The sequence below is a fragment of the Bos mutus genome, chromosome X, assembly GCF_027580195.1.
Source record: "Bos mutus isolate GX-2022 chromosome X, NWIPB_WYAK_1.1, whole genome shotgun sequence".
NCBI lineage: Eukaryota > Metazoa > Chordata > Mammalia > Artiodactyla > Bovidae > Bos > Bos mutus.
The window spans coordinates 70,798,077-70,817,580 of NC_091646.1; the positions used below are offsets into that span (position 1 = coordinate 70,798,077).

The window sequence follows — 19,504 nt, forward strand, 5'->3', positions numbered from 1 at the left end:
GAGGTCCTGCATTCTGGGAGTGTGCGTAGTTAGAGCGTTCCCACCACAGTGATCTCTTGCCTCTCTGGCTGGCCCATGATTTTCCCTGGACTCCCTCAGCTGTGTTGTACTAGTCCCCTCAGAGTATCTTGATGGCAGCCAACCCTGATCCTCTCCCTGGGGTCTGACCCCTGAAGCCTGAGCCTGAGCATCTAGCCCCAATTGTCGTGAAGGGCATGTAAGCTGCTTCTCTGCTGAAAAGTGCTGTTTGACAACGAACTCAGGTGAATTCTCTCCGTTTGGCCTTCTAAGCACCTGTTGCTGTGTTTCCTTCGGAGGTTCCAAAGCTCCCCCCTGACCCCTCCTCTGAGGGGGTTTCTGAGTGTGTGGAAACTTTTCCTCCTTTGGGATTCCTTCCCAGGGGCACAAGTCCCTGTCCTGAAATCTTGTCTGTTTTCTTATCTTTATCTTTTGCTGTATGTTGTTGTGGGGAGGTTGGCTTGCCTTTTTGGAAGTCTGGTGTTCAGCAGGCATTCTGTAGAAGTTGTTCCATATTCAGATGAATTTTTGATGTATTTGATGGGTGGGGAGGGTAATCTCCCCATCTTACTCCTCTGCCATCTTGAACGTCCTTGAGGTGTGAATTTTTAACAATTATTTTGTACCTTCTTTCTTCCAGATGAATACGAAAACAGGAAAAGGATGGGTGAATGTTGGAAATGTGGTACTTGCTGATGATTTTTTTCAATCTGCCATAACTGTAAGTTACTGTTGATTTTTAACTGTTAGTAGCAGTTGTGGTTATTTTCATCATTACATTGTAATGTGGTTTATTTTCCAGAGTCTGGAGAAGTTATATTCCAAAATAACTCAGAGGAGCCCCACTGAGGAACATGTGATGGTGCAGAAGAATACTGTGGAGAGGGACCTTCTGAAAGTGCTTTCTTACCAAGCAGAGGCAGTAAGTATCATAGTCACCAGAGGTTTACAGTGGGGCATTTTCTATATGTAAATGCAAAAGTGATGAGATATAACCTATTAGAAGAAAGTCAGGTGTCATTGGTCTTTTATTGCATATTATATTTAACCTTTTTAATCTCTGTTTTATAGCTGAAGGTGACATTACTAATTGTAATTGGTATTTATTGGGGTAGATGAAATTGAAAAGACTTAGATAACTAATCCTTATTTTCAACCACTGCATGTAATATCTATCATTATTTGTGGCAGTGGTTTCTATTTGAAACACCTATCTCTGTGACTCTCTTATGTTTACAGTATGGCTAAAGTGTGTTGATCGTTCAGTCATTTCTGATTCTTTGTGACCCTGTGAACTGTAGCCTACCAGGCTCTGATGTTCATGGAATTCTCCAGGCAAGAACTGGAGTGGTTTGCCATTTCCTTCTCCAATACCCAAAGTACTGCCCCAAAAGAGCCTTCACATTTGAAATTATTCTGAGTTGTTTGCTAATATTTTCTAAAAGTGTGCTGATGTCAGTGTTCAGATCAGATCAGATCAGTCACTCAGTCGTGTCCGACTCTTTGCGACCCCATGAATCGCAGCACGCCAGGCCTCCCTGTCCATCACCAACTCCCGGAGTTCACTCAGACTCACGTCCATCAAGTCAGTGATGCCATCCAGCCATCTCATCCTCTGTCATCCCCTTCTCCTCCTGCCCCCAATCCCTCCCAGCATCAGAGTCTTTTCCAATGAGTCAACTCTTCACATGAGGTGGCCAAAGTACTGGAGTTTCAGCTTTAGCATCATTCCTTCCAAAGAAATCCCAGGGCTGATCTCCTTCAGAATGGACTGGTTGGATCTCCTTGCAGTCCAAGGGATTCTCAAGAGTCTTCTCCAACACCACAGTTCAAAGGCATCAATTCTTCGGTGCTCAGACTTCCTCACAGTCCCAACTCTCACATCCATACATGACCACAGGAAAAACCATAGCCTTGACTAGACGAACCTTTGTTGGCAAAGTAATGTCTCTGCTTTTGAATATGCTATCTAGGTTGGTCATGACTTTTCTTCCAAGGAGTAAGCGTCTTTTAATTTCATGGCTGCAGTCACAATCTGTAGTGATTTTGGAGCCCAGAAAAATAAAGTCTGACACTGTTTCCACTGTTTCCCCATCTATTTCCCATGAAGTGGTGGGACCAGATGCCATGATCTTCATTTTCTGAATGTTGAGCTTTAAGCCAAGTTTTTCACTCTCCTCTTTCACTTTCATCAAGAGGCTTTTGAGTTCTCTTCACTTTCTGCCATAAGGGTGGTGTCATCTGCATATCTGAGGTTAGTGATATTTCTCCCGGCAATCTTAATTCCAGCTTGTGTTTCTTCCAGTCCAGCGTTTCTCATGATGTACTCTGCATATAAATTAAATAAACAGTTTATTGTGTTCCATCCACACAGTCAAAGGCAGATTTGTTCTGCATAGAATTTTTCACAGTCTGTTTTTCTGAACTCTCTTGCTTTTTCCATGATCCAGCAGATGTTGGCAATTTGATCTCTGGTTCCTCTGCCTTTCTAAACCAGCTTGAACATCAGGAAGTTCACGGTTCACATATTGCTGAAGCCTGGCTTGAGAATTTTGAGCATTACTTTACTAGTGTGTGAGATGAGTGCAATTGTGTGGTAGTTTGAGCATTCTTTGGCATTGCCTTTCTTGGGATTGGAATGAAAACTGACCTTTCCAGTCCTGTGGCCACTGCTGAGTTTTCCAAATTTGCTGGCATATTGAGTGCAGCACTTTCACAGCATCATCTTTCAGGATTTGAAATAGCTCAACTGGAATTCCATCACCTCCACTAGCTTTGTTTGTAGTGATGCTTTCTAAGGCCCACTTGACTTCACATTCCAGGATGTCTGGCTCTAAGTCAGTGATCATACCATCGTGATTATCTGGGTCATGAAGATCTTTTGTACAGTTTGTGTATTCTTGCCATCTCTTCTTAATATCTTCTGCTTCTGTTAGGTCCATACCATTTCTGTCCTTTATCGAGCTCATCTTTGCATGAAATGTTGCTTTTGTATCTCTGATTTTCTTGAAGAGATCCCTAGTCTTTCCCATTCTGTTGTTTTCCTCTATTTCTTTGCATTTATCGCTGAAGAAGGCTTTCTTATCTCTTCTTGCTATTCTTTGGAACTCTGCATTCAGATATGCATGTCTTTCCTTTTTTCCTTTGCTTTTCGCTTCTCTTCTTTTCACAGCTATTTGTAAGGCCTCCCCAGACAGCCATTTTGCTTTTTTGCATTTCTTTTCTATGGGAATGGTCTTGATCCCTGTCTCCTGTACAATGTCACAAACCTCATTCCATAGTTCATCAGGCACTCTTATCTATCAGATCTAGGCCCTTAAGTCTATTTCTCACTTGCACTGTATAATCATAAGGGATTTGATTTAGGTCATACCTGAACGGTCTATTGGTTTTCCCTACTTTCTTCAATTTAAGTCTGAATTTGGCAATAAGGAGTTCATGGTCTGAGCCACAGTCAGCTCCTGGTCTTGTTTTTGCTGATTATATAGAGCTTCTCCATCTTTGGCTGCAAATACTATAATCAATCTGATTTTGGTGTTGACCATCTGGTGATGTCCATGTATAGAGTCTTCTCTTGTGTTGTTGGAAGAGGGTGTTTGTTATGACCAGTGCATTTTCTTGGCAAAACTCTATTAGTCTTTGCCCTGCTTCATTCTGTATTCCAAGGCCAAATTTGCCTGTTACTCCAGGTATTTCTTGACTTCCTACTTTTGCATTCCAGTCCCCTATAATGAAAAGGACATCTTTTTTTGGGTGTTAGTTCTAAAAGGTCTTATAGGTCTTCATAGAACTGTTCAACTTCAGCTTCTTCAGCATTACTGGTTGGGGCATATACTTGGATTACTGTGATATTGAATGGTTGATGTCAGTGTTCAGAGTTGTACTTTTCCTCAGTTTGGCTTATAGGTTTCCTTCTTTTGTCACCATGCTGTTCGGTGTGCATTTTAAGTTGACAAAATATAAGCTGGAATGAGTTTACTCTCTGAAATTATGTAATTCTGGAAATGAAAGAGAACTTAAAAATTATCTAATCTTATTTTTTAACATCTTCACAGAAATATAATTCATATACTGTAAAATTCACACATTTAAAAATACAATTCAATGGTTTCAGTATATTCATACAATTGAGAACTTTTAGCACAATCTTAAGTTTAAAACATTTTCATTACCCCAAAAGAAATCCCCTATACATTGCAGTCATTCCCTATTCCTCCTGACCGCTGCTGCTAAGTCGCTTCAGTCGTGTCCGACTCTGTGCGACCCCATGGACTGCAGCCCACCAGGCTTCTCCACCCACGGGATTCTCCAGGCAAGAACACTGGAGTGGGTTGCCATTTCCTTCTCCAATGCATGAAAGTGGAAAGTGAAAGTGAAGTCGCTCAGTCGTGTCTGACTCTTAGCGACCCCATGGACTGTAGCCTACCAGGCTCCTCCATCCATGGGATTTTCCAGGCAACAGTATTGGAGTGGGGTGCCATTGCCTTCCTGACCGCTAGCAACCACTAATCTACTTTCTGTTTTTATAGATTTATCTGTTCTGGACATTTCATATAAACGAGATCATATAACAATCTTTTGTCCTTAGCTTCTTTTACTTAGCATGTTTTCAAATTTAATCTTTAATCTATGTTGTGAAAGTGAAGGTCGTTCAGTCATGTCCAATTGTTTGCAACCCTGTGGACTATACAATCTCCAGGCCAGAATACTAGAGTGGGTAGCCTTTCCCTTCTCCAGGGGATCTTCCCAACCCAGGGATCGAACCCAGGTGTCCTGCATTGCAGGCAGATTCTTTACCAACCGAGCCACCAGGGAAGCCCAAACTATGTTGTAGCATCTATCAGTATTTTTATTACCAAATATTATTGTACTATATGGATATACCACATTTTGTTTATCCATTCAGTTATTGATGAACATATGGAATGTTTTCAATTTGGAGCTATTGTAAATAATTCTACTGTGAACATTCATGTACAGATTTTTGCATGTACATGTTTTTATTTCTCTTGGATACATACCTAGAAATATAATTGCTCAAAAACATGATAACTCTGTTTAACCTTTTGTTGAAACTGCTGGACTATTTTCCACAGTGGCTTTGTACCATTTTACACTTTTGCCACTAGTCTCTGAGGGCTCTAATTTCTTCATATCTAGGAATTTTATAGATTTAGAATTTACATTTAGGACTTGACGCATTTCAAGTTAATTTTCATGTATGGTATGAGATGAGAGTCTATTTGCATTCTTTTGCATGTAACTCTCCAGTTGTCCTAGCACCATTTGTTGAAGACTGTTCTTTCCCCATTGAATGGTTTTATCACCCTTGTCAAAAATTAATTGATCAGAAATGTGAGGATTTATTTCTGAACTGTTGATTCTGTTCCCATTGATCTATATGTTTGTCCTTATACCAGTGCTATGGTGTCTTGAGTACAGTAGCTGTGTAGTCAGTTTTGATATAAGGAAGGGTGAATTTTCCAGCTTTGTTATTTTTCAGGATTATTTGACTCTTCTGGGTCTCTTGCATTTCCATATGAATTTTAGAAAAAGCTTGTTAATTTTTGCAACAAAGCCAGTTGGAATTTTCATAAGAAAACCACTGAATCTGTGGATCAGTTTGAGGAGTATTGCTATCTTAATAATGTTAAGTGTTTTGATCCATGGATATGAGATATTACCCATTTAGTTAGGTTTTAATTCCTTCTCATTTTTTTAAATGATGAAACTGAGGTTCAGAGAGATGATGTGAGTTAATTGAAGATCTAAGACTAGAACCATGATTCTCTGACTTTTAGTCTAACACTCCCTACCCACAACTTTGTTGTTGTTCAGTCACTAAGACATGTCCAACTCTTTTGTGACCCCCCATGTACTACAGCACACTAGGCTCCTCTGTCCCCCATTGTCTCTTGGAGTTCACTCAAATTAGGTTGCTGTAAAAAAAGAGAACCCTTTGTGGTAATTTTGTTTGCTTTTAAATGTTAATATCCTTTGTCAGTTACTTTAATGCAACTACTAAAAAATTGATAAAAAGTCCAGCAGGTCTTGGTCTTATATCTTAACTCTTCTACCAACTCTCTCTATGACTTTGGGGTGTTACTTAACCTCCTCAGGCCTATAAAAATCTAATATTTAAGAGATCACAACTCTATATTATATACTGTGTCAGGGATGCATTTGACTTGATAGTAGTTCATGTGAAAAAGACCTATATGGTTTATTTTATTTACTGTTTTGTTGATGTATAGTTGATGTACAGTGTTATATGTTACACATGTACAATATAGTGATTGACAGTTTTAAAGGTTATACTCCATTTATAGTTATTATAAAATATTCCCATATTATACAGTATATTCTTATAGCTTATTTTATTCATAATAGTTTATACCTCTTAATCCCCTACCCCTATATAGCCCTTACCCCCCTTCCCTCTCCTCATTGGTAACTGCAAGTTTGTTCTTTGGATCTGTGAGTCTTTTTGTTTGTTTGTTTGTTTGTTTTATTCACTAGTTTGGTGCAGTTGTTAGATTCCACATACAAGTGATATCATACAGCATTTTTCTTTCTCTATCTGGCTCATTTCACTTTTTAGCATAGTGCCCTCCCAAGTCCATCTATGTTGTTGCAAATGGCAAAATTTTATTTTTTTATGGCTGAGCAGCGACTTTACTTTCACTTTTCACTTTCATGCATTGGAGAAGGAAATGGCAACCCACTCCAGTGTTCTTGCCTGGAGAATCCCAGGGACGGCGGAGCCTGATGGGCTGCCATCTATGGGGTCACACAGAGTCGGACCCAACTGAAGTGACTTAGCAGCAGCAGCAGCAAGCTTTCTTTATAGTCCAATTCTCACATCCATACATGACTCCTGGAAAAACAATAGCTTTGACAAAACAGACCTTTGTTGGCAAAATAAGGTCTCTGCTTTTTAATATGCTGTCTAGGTTGGTCATAGCTTTTCTTCCAAGGAGCAAGTGTCTTAATTTCATGGCTGCAATCACCATCTGCAGTGATTTTGGAGGCCCCCCCCCAAAATAAAGTCTCTCACTGTTTTCATTGTTTTCCCATCTATTTGCCATGAGGTGATGGGCCCAGATGCCATGATCTTAGTTTTCTGAATGTTTAGTTTTAAACCAGCTTTTTCATTCTCCTCTTTACTTTCATCAAGAGGCTCTCTAGTTCTTCTTTGCTTTCTGCCATGAGAGTGGTGTTATCTGCATATCTGAGGTTATTGATATTTCTCCCTGCAATCTTGATTCCATCTTGTGCTTCATCCAGCCCAGTGTTTCTCATGATGTACTCTGCATATAAGTTAAATAAGCAGGGTGACAATATACAGCCTTGATGTACTCCTTCTCTGACTTGTAGCCAGTCTGTTGTTCCATGTCCATTTCTAATAGTTGCTTCTTGACTTGCATACAGATTTCTCAGGAAACAGGTCAGGTGGTCTGGTATTCCCATTTCTTTAAGAATTTTCCACAGTTTGTTGTGATCCACAAAGTCAAAAGGCTTTGGCATAGTCAATAAAGCAGAAGTAGATGTTTTTCTGGAACTCTCTCACTTTTCCACTGATCCAACGGATGTTGGCAATTTGATCTCTGCTTCCTCTGCCTTTTCTAAATCCAACATGAACATCTGGAAGTTCACAGTTCACGTACTGTTGAAGCCTGGCTTGGAGAATTTTGAGTGTTACTTTGCTAGCGTGTGAGATGAGTGCAATCGTGCGGTAGTTTGAATGTTCTTTGGCATTGCCTTCTTTGGGATTGGAATGAAAACTGACCTTTTCCAGTCCTGTGGCCACTGCTGAGTTTTCCAGATACCACCCTTATGGCAGAAAGCAAAAAAGAACTAAAGAGTATCTTGATCAAGGTGAAAGAGGAGAGTGAAAATACTGGCTTAAATCACAGCATTCAAAAGATGGATCATGGCATCCGGTCCCATCAGTTCATGCCAGTAGATGGGGAAACAATGGGAACAGTAACAGACTATTTTTTTCTTAGGCTCCAGAATCACCATGGATAGTGACTGTATCTGTGAAATTAAAAGACACTTGCTCCTTGGAAGAAATACTATGACAAACCTAGACAGCATATTAAAAAGCAGAGACATTACTTTCCCAACAAAGGTCCATATAGTCAAAGCTATGGTTTTTCTGGTAGTTATGTATGGATGTGAGAGTTGCTCCATAAAGAAGGCTTACTGCCAAAGAATTGATGGTTTTGAACTGTGGTGTTGGAGAAGACCCTTGAACGTCCCCTGGACTGCAAGGAGATGAAAGCAGTTAATCCTGAGGGAAATCAGTCCTGAATATTCATTGGAAGGACTGATGCTAAAGCTCAATACTTTGGCCACCTGATGTGAAGAGCTGACTCATTAGAATAGACCCTGATGCTGGGAAAGGTTGAAGGCTGGAGGAGAAGGGGACGACAGAGGATAAGATGGTTGAATGGCATCACTGACTCACTGGACGTGAATTTGAGCAAGTTCCGGGGTATGGTGAAGGACAGGGAAGCCTGGTGTGCTGCAGTCCATGGGGTCGCAGATAGTCAGACATGACCAAGCAACTGAACAACCACAAATATATGGATGTGAGAGTTGGACCATAAAGAAGGCTTGTGCATCAAAGAATTTAGTCTTTTGAACTATGGAGCTGAAGAAGATACACCATATTAACAAATTGATCATCTCAATAGATGCATAGAAAGCCTTTGAGAAAATTATGATTTATGATTAAATCATAATTTATGATTAAAAACTCTTCAGAAAGTAGGCATACCTTAACATAATAAAGGCCATATGCAGCCAACCCACAGTAAGCATCCTAAATGGTGAAAAGCTGAAAGCATTTCCTCTAAAGTCAGGAACACGATAACAGTGCCCACTCTCACCTCTATTATTCAACATAATTTTCGTAGTCCTAGCCATAGCAATCAGAGAAGAAAAATAGTAGGAATCCACATTGGAAAAGAAGAAGTAAACAAATCAAGACTTTTTAACAGCAGTTCACATGTCAGAATTGACTTTTAGACATATAGCTTGTTATTCATTTTAACCAGTTACTGACATTTTGTTTTTTGCTTTCCCAGGCAGTTGCTGGAGGGGATTTTCAAAAAGCATCTCGTTGTATACTACGCTGTAAAGATATGTTGGTGAGGCTTCCCCAAATGGTGAGTGAAATCTCTGCCTTCATTCTCCTGTATCACATTCTAGGAAGACTCATTACTACTTCATGTGCTCCTATAGAGTTTATATTTTGTATAAGATTTACTTACTTAGCCAAGGTTTGAAATATTTTGCTTCTTTTGCTCTTTAATAGAACAGGTGTTCTAAAAAGTGATACAGGTTACTTAACATTTCTTTGCTTTCCCTTTTATTGTCAAAATACTTTGGTAATATTTCCTCCATATGTCATGGTATATGATGAAAGAAAGAAAAAATGAGTTTATTGCCCTACTGACAAGGTTGATAGCAGCTATTCATTATCATTGCCATAGTATTTTTCTATATTGGGATTTGGAGGTGTGAGCAGTTTGATAGGATAAATAAAACCTGTTTCTCAGACTGGAGTTCATCAGTATTCCAGAGTAGATAATTTTTAATTTTTCCACTTTATCTCCCTTTTCCATTCTTTCTCCCCTATTTCAGGCCTATGCTTACTTCAGTCTTTACTGTTACAGAGGAGACTGATACCAAAGATAAATTTGGTATCAGGATGGTCTCAGGGCTCCATCACTTGTACCTTCGTGTGAAACTGGTTGTACTTTTCTCTCAAATTCTATGTTATAATGCAGAACTTAATTCAGTAACTATTTATATATTGCTAATATTAATAAATATTAATTTAATTTAATTTATTTAATTAATTTAATTTAATTAATTTAATTAATAAATATTAATATAAATAAATATAAAATTAATAAATATTGCTAATAAAATTGCTAATAAAATTGCTAATATTAATAAAGAGGTACTCTTCTAGTCTTTAAAAAAATTAAAAACAATTTCACAGTTACAAAACTGTAACAAGAATCATACAAAGAATTCCTATATATCCTTTGCCCTGAGACCTAGTTCAAGTTTTTCAATACTGATCTTTACACAAAATGGATTCTTTCTAGGATTCACTTAGTCTCTAGTCTCTTTCACTGGAAAACTTCCTCACTTTTGCCTTGACTTTCATGACCTTGACAATTTTGAAGATTCCAGAACAGCCATTTTGTAGAATGTGACTTAATTTATTTTTCAAAAATTAAAAAGAAATTTTATTGAGGTATATTTGACATATAACACTGTATAAATTTGAGATATTTCACATGTTGATTTGATACACTTTTAATTTGCAGTATGGTTACTGGAGTAGTGTTAGCTAACACCTTTATAATGTCACATAAATGTCATTTTTTTGTGTTGAGAAGAGTCAAGATCTAGTTCCTTAGCAATTTAAAAATTTAAAGCACAGTATTGTTGACTAAAATCACTATGTTGTACATTAGATTTCCAGAAATTATCTACTAGCTGCAAGTTTAAACCCTTAAACGACGTCTCTGCAATTACCTCTCTCTAACCAAATTAGGGTTTGTTCAAAGATTCCTTATGATTAGACTAGGTTATGAATTTGGGGCCAGAAAATCACAGAAATGATTCTGTTGAATGACATACAAGTTTGATTTATTCTATTGGTGGTGGTGCTAACTTTGATCTCTTGGTTAAAATGGTTTCTTACAGGTTTCAAACTTATGTATTTTTTCCCTTTGTTATTCCTAAGTGTTTTGTGAAATGATGCTCTGAGACTTTGTAAAATCCAGTTTCTCATCCAACTTTCACTATCTGTTGAGATTTCCTGCCTGAATTGGTACTGTGATGGTTGACACGTGGCTATTTTTCTAATTCTATCCTTTCTATATTTATTAGGTGACATTCTAGTATAATTTTTTATTGAGCTAAAATATATATAACATAAAATTTGCCATTTTAACAATTTTTAAGCATGCAATTCAGTGGCACTAAGTACATTCACAGTGTTGTATAACCATCACCACTCTGTACTGATAGAAACTCTGTACTCATTACACAAATACTCCTCATTACTGCCTCCCCTGGTAACCTCTAATTTACTTTCTGTCTCTGTGAACTTGCTTGTTCTAGATATTTTATATAAATGGAATCATATAATATTTATCCTTTTGTGTCTGACTTATTTCATTTAGCATTAATATTTTCAAGGTGCATATCATGGCATGTATCAGAACTGGGTTCCTTTCTATGACTGAATAATATTTCATTGTATGTATATACCTAATTTTATCTGTTCATCAATTGATAGATACTTGAGTTGTTTCCACCTTTTGGTTACTGTGAATAATGCTGTAATGAACATTGGTGTACAGGTATTGGAATCCCTGCTTTTAGCTGTTTTAATCTAAGACTTGAATGGTTGGTAATATGGTAATTTTATGTTTAACTTTTCGATGAACCACCAAACTCTTTTTAATACTGGCTGTACCATTTTACATTCCCACCAGCATTTGAATTGGGGTTCCAGTTTCTCCATACCCTTAGCAACACTTGTTATTGTCTTGGCTTTAAAAAAAATTACTATCATAGCCATCTTAGTAGGTGTGAAGTGGTTTCTCATTGTGCCTTTGGCTTGCATTTCCCTACTAAGTAATGACACTAAGCATCTTTTCATGTGCTTACCAATTATTTTTATAGCTTCCTTGGGACCTATGTATTAAAGTCCTTGGATCTTTTAAAATGGGGATTTTTAAGATTACAACTATATTAATATGATTTTAAATACTGTTATAAATAGTGTTACAAGTTGCTGAACATGAAAATATTTAGCATTTCTACTGGTGCCAGTTTTTACAAAATGCTATGAACTAAAGTGTGTCCCCTCTTGACCCAAACTTATCTGCTGAAGCCTTAACTCTCCATGTGTATGGTGGTAGGGTTTTGGGGAGGTAATTAAGCTTAGATGAGGAAGGGCCTTCATGATGGAGTTAGTACCCTTATAAGAAGGGCACCAGAGAACTTGCTTTTCTCATATCCTCTACCCTATCATGCATGAAGGCAGCTCTGGGAAGAGAGCCTTTACCATAGAAAAGTGATGGTTAAACTTTTAATTTTGGACTTTTGTAACCTTCAGAACTGTAAGAAATTATTTCCTGCTGTTTAAATAAAAACAAAGTTGGGTTGTTTTTCCTACAGTGAAGTATCACCTCATTCTGGTCAAAATGACCATCATTGAAAAGTCTACAAATAATAAATGCTGGAGAGGATGTGGAGAAAAAGGAACCCTCCTACAGTGTTGTTGGGAATGTAAATTGGTACAGCTACTGTGGAGAACAGTATGGAGATTGCTTAAAAAACTAGGAATAAAACTACCATGTGACCCAACAATCCCACTACTGGGCATATACCCTGAGGAAACTGTAATAGAAAAAGATACATGCACTCAAGTGTTCATTGCAACACTATTTATAAATAGCCAAGACATGGAAGCAACCTAAGTGTCCATCAACAGATGAATGGATGATGATGTGGTATATATACACAATGGAATATTACTCAGCCATAAGAAATAATGAAATAAATGCCATTTGCAGCAACATGGATGGACCTAGAGATTAACATGCTAAGTGAAGTAAGCCAGACAAAGACATGTATCGTATAATATTGCTTATATGTGAAATCTGAAAAAGATACTAATGAGCTTATTTAAGACAGAAACAGACTTAGATCAAAAACAAACTTATGGTTACCAAAGGGAAAAGGCTGGGAGGGATAAATTAGGTGGTTGGGATTAACATGCATCTACTACTGTTTATATAAAATAGATAACCAACAAGGACCTACTGTATAGCACAGAAAACTATATTCCATACTCTGTAATAACCTGTAAGGGGAAAGAGTGTGTGTGTGTGTATACATAACCATCTCATCCTCTGTCACCCGCCTCTCTTCCTGCCATCTGTCTTTCCCAGCATCAGGGTTTTTTCCAGTGAGTCAGCTCTTTGCAGCAGGTGGCCAAAGTATTGGAGCTTCAGCTTCAGCAAGTCCTTCCAATGAATATTCAGGGTTGATTTCTTTAGGATTGACTGGTTTGATCTCTTTGCTGTCTAAGGGACTCTCAAGAGTCTTCTTCAACACCACAATTCAAAAGCATAAATTCTTTGGTGCTCATCCTTCTTTGGGGCTTCCCTGATAGCTCAGTTGGTAAAGAATCTGCCTGCAATGCAAGAGATCCTGGTTTGATTCCTGGGTCAGGAACATTTGCTTGAGAAGGGATAGGCTACCCACTCTAGTATTCTTGGGCTTCCCTTGTGGCTCAGCTGGTAAAGAATCTGCCTGCAATGTGGGAGACCTGGGTTTGTTCCCTGGGTGGGAAAGATGGCCTGGAGAAGGGAAGGCTACCCACTCCAGTATTCTGACCTAAGAATGAAAGAGTTGAACATGACTGACTTTCACTTTTACCTTCAGCCTTTTTTATGGTTCAACTCTTACATCCATACATGGCTGCTGGAAAAACCATAGCTTTGACTATGTGGACCTTTGTTGGCAAAGTGGTATCTCTGCTTTTTAATATGCTGTCTAGGGTTATCATAGCTTTTTTCCCAATAAGGAAACATCTTTTAATTTCATGGCTGCAGTCACTGTCTGCAGTGATTTTGGAGCCCAGGAAAATAAAATATGCCACTATTTCCATTGTTTCCTCACTTATTTGCCATGAAGTAATGGGACTGGATGCTGTGATCTTTGGAGAAGGAAATGGCAACCCACTCCAGTATTCTTGCCTGGAGAATCCCATGGACAGAGGATCCTGGTAGGCTACAGTCCATGGGGTCGCTAAGAGTCAGACACGACTGAGTGATTTCACTTTCACTTTTCACTTTCATGCATTGGAGAAGGAAATGGCAAGCCACTCCAGTGTTCTTGCCTGGAGAATCCCAGGGATGGGGGAACCTGGTGGGCTGCTGTCTATGGGGTCTCACAGAGTCGGACACTACTGAAGTGACTTAGCAGCAGCAGCAGCAACGCTTCTTTTCTGGCAGTTAAAAAATTACTTTTGTTAGTGTTTCTTTCGAAGGCCAGATCCTTGGAGTTCCCTACTGTGTCATTTTCTCTGATGTCACTCACTCTTCTGATTCTTCATCTTTTGTATAAAACATGATTTTTTGCTTTGGAAATTTGCATAATGAGGATAACCAACACTGATGTACCATTACTATGTGCCAGGCATGATTCTCAGCATTTTGTAAATATGAATTCATTTAACCTTCACAGTAACCTTGTGACAACCTTGTAGAATGAATATTATTTTCCCCATCATACAGATGATGACTGAGGTAATTTTTTAAAGGGTTTTAGGAGCTTGACCAAGGATATGCAGTAAGTGCTGAAAACTGGATTCAAATTTAGTGATACTCCAGTGTCCTTGCTCTTAACCACTGTGCTTTTTCTCTCTTAATTAGAAATGAGTCGTCTTGTATCCAGTGTTTTAAAATTTCATGAAGTGTCTTGGTGTGTATCTTTTTGTATTAATTTTTATGGGCACTTGAAAAATCCATTTCAATGTAGTAATTCTGTTTTCTTAGTTACTCATTTTGTTGATGTACTCTTCTCTATTTTCTGTTTCAAGAGTGCTTGTTTTAAGATGTTAGATTTCCTAGATTAGTTTCTTAATGTTCTATATTTTCTTACCTGTTTTCCATGTCCTTTTCATTTTATTTTACTATTTAGGTGATTTTCTCAGTTTTATTTTCTAAGTGTTCTCATGAATTTTTCATTTTGATATCATGCTTTTAACTTCCAAAAGCTCCTTTTATTTTTATGAATATTCTGTTTTCATAGCATCTTGTTCTTACTTCAGGGTTGCAATATTTTATTCTCTCTCAGAAGATATTGATAGATTCATCTCCCCTGTTTTTTTCTCTGCATCTGTTTTCTCCAAGGTGATTTTTTTTCCTGTATGTATGTATGCATGTGTTTTGTCTCTGCCTTTGATTATCACTGGATGCTTACATTTATAATAATAACAAAACACTAAAGATCTCATTGGAAGCTCTGGGTTCTCTCTGTAAGATGTTCTGGATGAGCTGATTTGCAAGATGACCTCTTTGCTGATTTCAGTGTCCTTGTTTCTTTTCTCTTGGGTTGGTCAAATTCCTCTTCCAGACTACTCCTTAGTGAATCAATACCTGGCCTCCTGGGTTCTGGAGTCAAGGAGGAGGAAACAGACTTGGGTCTTGATAGTCAATGTGTAAATTTTTACTTGAGCATCCTCTTTTCACTATAGCACCCTTATTCTCAACTGTGCCTCATCTTTCCAAGTTCAGAGGCCTTCAGTTTTGCCCCCTGTAGTCTGTTGGTAGGATCATGGAAGGATAATTGCTTGTCTGATGGAGTGAGGAAAGAGACTTGAGGTCTAACTCCTTTTTAAAGAGACTTTTAACCAATCCTCCTATTTTTAGCTCCACTTTTGTAATGTACCTGGGGTGCTAACTGCTAAATTTTGGAGGAGGATTTAGAAATATAAACTGGATTTTCAGATTTCCCTATTGCTAGCATAGCATTCTGCTTTCTCATGTCTATTAGGTCATTTACTAATTTACCATCTCTTTTCTAGCTTCCAAAATTACATTGGTCTTGGTCTGCCATCATATTGTCTTTATCCTAGTCTATTTGTATTTTTTTTAACTTAATAGCATCAGAAGAATGGAATAGTGAAGAATAAATTTACCCAAGGAGGTGAAAGACTTGTACACTGAAAACTTTTTAAAAAACTGATGGAAGAAATTAAAGCAGACACAAATACATGGAAAAACATCGCATGTTTATGACTTAGAAGGCTTACTATTGTTACAATATCCATACTGCTCAAAACTATCTACAACCTCAATGTCATCCCTATCATAATCTCAATGACATGTTTTGCAGAAATAGAAAAACCATCCTAAAATTTGTACGGAATTTCAAGGGAACTTGAATAGGTAAAACAATCTTGAAAATGAAGAGTAAATTTGGAGGCCTCATACGTCTTGATTTCAAAGCATATTGTAAGGCGAAAACAATCTAAACACTGTGGTACTGACATAAAGATAGACATGGAGGCTAATAAAACAGAGTAGAGAGCCTAGAAATAAACTCTTGTGTATATAGTCAAATGATCTTCAATAGGTATGCCAAGGCCACTCAGTGGGGAAACAGCAGTCTCTCCAACAAATGGCTGTGGGAAAACTATATAAATATATAAATGCAGAGAATGAAGTTGGAGCCATAGCTTACACCATATACAAAAGTTAACTCAAAGTAGATTGAAGAATCTAAATGTAAGAGTTAAAACTATAAAATTCCTAGAAGAAAACATAGGAGAAAAACCTTATGACATTGGATTTGGCAGTGATTTCTTAGATATGCACCAGAAGCATGGGCAGCAAAAGCAAAAATGAACAAAAGTGACAACATTAAGTTTAAAACTTATGTACATCAAAGGAAACAATCAACAGGGTGAAAAGCCAACCTATGAAATGGGAAAATATTTGCAAGTCATATATTTCTGATAAGTGGTTAATATCCAAAATACACAAAGAATTTCCACAACAACAAAAAACAAAGAACCAGAACAGATATTTCTCCAAAGATATACATGGCCAACAAGCATATGAAAAGATGCGACTATCACTAATCATTGGGGAAAAGGAAATCAAAATCACAATGAGATATTGCCTCACACTACAGGACAGTCAAAACAACAAAATAACAGATGTTGATAAGGATGTGGAGAAATTGGATGTGGAGATTGTAAACTGATGTAGATTCTATAGAAAACAGTATGACAGTTCTTCAAAAAATAGAATCACTGTATAAGCCAGCAATCCCATTCTGGGTATATGTCCAATAGAACTGAAAGCAGGTTTTTGAAGAAATACTTGCACACCCATGTTCCTTGCATCATTATTCACAAGAGGTAGAAGCAACACAAGTGTTAATTGACAAATGAGTAGATTGCAAAAAACACAGTGAAATATTATTTACTCTTAAAAAGGAAAGAGCTCTGATAAACTACTACAACATGGATGAGCCTTGAGGATGCTATACTAAGTGAAATAACAGTCACAAAATCCAAGTACTTTATGATTTCCCTTATATGAAATATCTAAAGTAGTCAAACTCACAGGAAGAGAAAATAGAATTGTGATTGCCAGTGGTTTTGGCAGGGGCAAATGAAGGGTTATTAATCAGTGGGTAAAGAGTTTCAGTTTTGGAAGATGAAATAATTCTGGAGATCTGTTACACAGCAATATGAGTATAGTCTATAACACTACCAAATAGTACACTTAAAAATGATAGAGATGGTACATTTTGTTATGTGCTTTTTACCACAGCTAGTAAGTTTTCTTTTATTGTCATTTTACTGGGGTGTTAGGAGGGAGCAGAGGTAATTGTGTGTGCTCAGTCTGACATTTTTAACAGGAATGTAATGCTGGCTTTTTTGTTTTCTCTGTTTTTTATTTCATGTTTAATTTTCCCACCTTCCTGTGGGTTAAATGAACATTTTTAAAATTGCATTTTATCCGTATTATTTTTGAGTGCTGCCATTATAAAGACAGTCCTGTTGGATTTAGGATACACCCTAATCCAGTTTTCCTTGATGACACTACAAAGACCCTATTTCCAAATAAAGACATTCACTGGTTCCAGATGGACCTGAATTTTGGGAGGCGGGCGTTATTCAATTCAGTAGTCTTGATAGCATAAGTTCTTTAACTTTATTCTTCTTCAGCATTGTTTTAGCTGTTCTGGGCCTTTTATTCTTCCATATTCCTTATAGAGTCAATTTTCTTCATAAAGATATTTGACAATAAACTGTTGTCATGTGTGTGTGTGTGTGTGTGTTGCTCAGTCATTTCTGACTCTTTGGGATCCCATGGACTGTAGCCTCTTCTATCCATGGAATTCCCCAGGCAAGAATACTGGAGTGGGTAGCCATTGCTTTCTCCAGGGGATCTTCCTGATTCAAGGATCAAACCCAGCTCTCCCACATTGCAGGCAGATTCTTTACCATCTGAGCCACCAGGGATAGTGATATCTTAAAGTTTACATTGTTGAGTTGGTTGTCATTGCAGATGCTTTTAAATGTTTGTTTAATATCAACAACTTCTCTGAAATCTTGTGAATTCTGATAATTTTATCTGTAAAATTTCTTGGATTGTTTGCATTTGCATGTTTTTTACTATCTGCTTCTTTTGTCATTATCTTTGTTGCTATCTATTTGACGTTATAAATTAGTAGAGGATAGAGACTTCTCTTTAACATGCTTTGTAGAGTAAATGGACAGTGAACTGGATATTGAAAAATATGAAAGGAGACTCAGGTAGTGGTTAGGGAAAGGAAACTTGTGGTATCTTGCTCAGAGTTAGAGTTGATAAAGAGAAAAGCAAATGTAGAGGGCAGGGGATAGACTGAATTAGAGGTTTCGAGGATATGTAACAGAAAAGTAATTAACTATGCCTTTGTCAGAATGGGGCTACCAGTAAAAGACCTTGAAGTTCATAGTTAAGAGTTTATATTTAGAAGATGATTGATAAAGCTATACTGTTAGAAATATTTTCATTCTAAAGGTCAATGAAATTGTTTTGTGTGCTTTTGATGAACTTAAGATTTAGATGAGACTTGAAAATCTAGGGCAAGAAGTCTTGCGAGAGGAAATGACCAGATAAAGGTTGGAGAGGAGCTAACTGTAGTGTTAGTCACTTAAAAGGAGTTAATGAATTATATAAGCCACCTTTCTTGTTTTCTGATACATCCTTCCTGTATCCCAAAACTAGATTAAGAATTATCTAAGATGTTGACATAATGGCAGAAGGTACTGCTGTATTGTTGTTTAGAGGCAAAGAAATAAAGTGTTTGGAAAATTTTTTCTTAGAGCACCAAGAGAAGTAACTAATGACTAATGAGTTTATTATTACTGAGATATCTGAGGGTTAGAGAAAGCTGAGTAAGGGAGGGATTGGAAGATACATGTCCTAAAGCCATTAAGGAAGAAAGTCAGGTGCCGGGAGCTGGCGAGAGGCACTCCACTCGTGACAGAGGTTATGAGGAAGGAGGCTCGGCATACGCAAAGGCGGGATCGAGCCTCAGGAGTCCCCCTGGATATTCTCGAGCATCTACCCCCAAAAAACCAGAGTCTGCCTACTTTATTGCTTTGTGCTCTCCCCTCTGACTTTACTGGGGGCTGTCCCCCACCACCATCTCACTCTCTCTGACAAAGAGTTAACTTACAGCTCCAATTAATAAAGTTCCTGGGCATTAGGAGTGTTTAAATCTAAACCCCTCAGATAGCTCTCTAACTCTCCTGACAAGTTTACCCAGACTCCTACAGCTATGCATATGATTGTTTACAGTCTCCCAGCCTCGAGAGAGCCACGGGAAGCTTAAGATATTCAAATAGCTTAGAGCCTCTCAGAGAGTTAGA

The 19,504-nt window shown here is 37.8% G+C and overlaps 1 protein-coding gene across 1 annotated transcript in view; it reads left to right on the forward strand.

The window, feature by feature from the left end:
- Positions 1–19,504, forward strand: part of TEX11 (testis expressed 11) — a 203,865-nt gene that overhangs the window by 47,930 nt on the left and 136,431 nt on the right. The window contains exons 6-8 of the mRNA XM_070365322.1: positions 659–739; positions 821–940; positions 9,114–9,194. Coding sequence (XP_070221423.1) covers positions 659–739; positions 821–940; positions 9,114–9,194 — 282 coding nt within the window. The remainder of the gene's footprint in view (positions 1–658; positions 740–820; positions 941–9,113; positions 9,195–19,504) is intronic.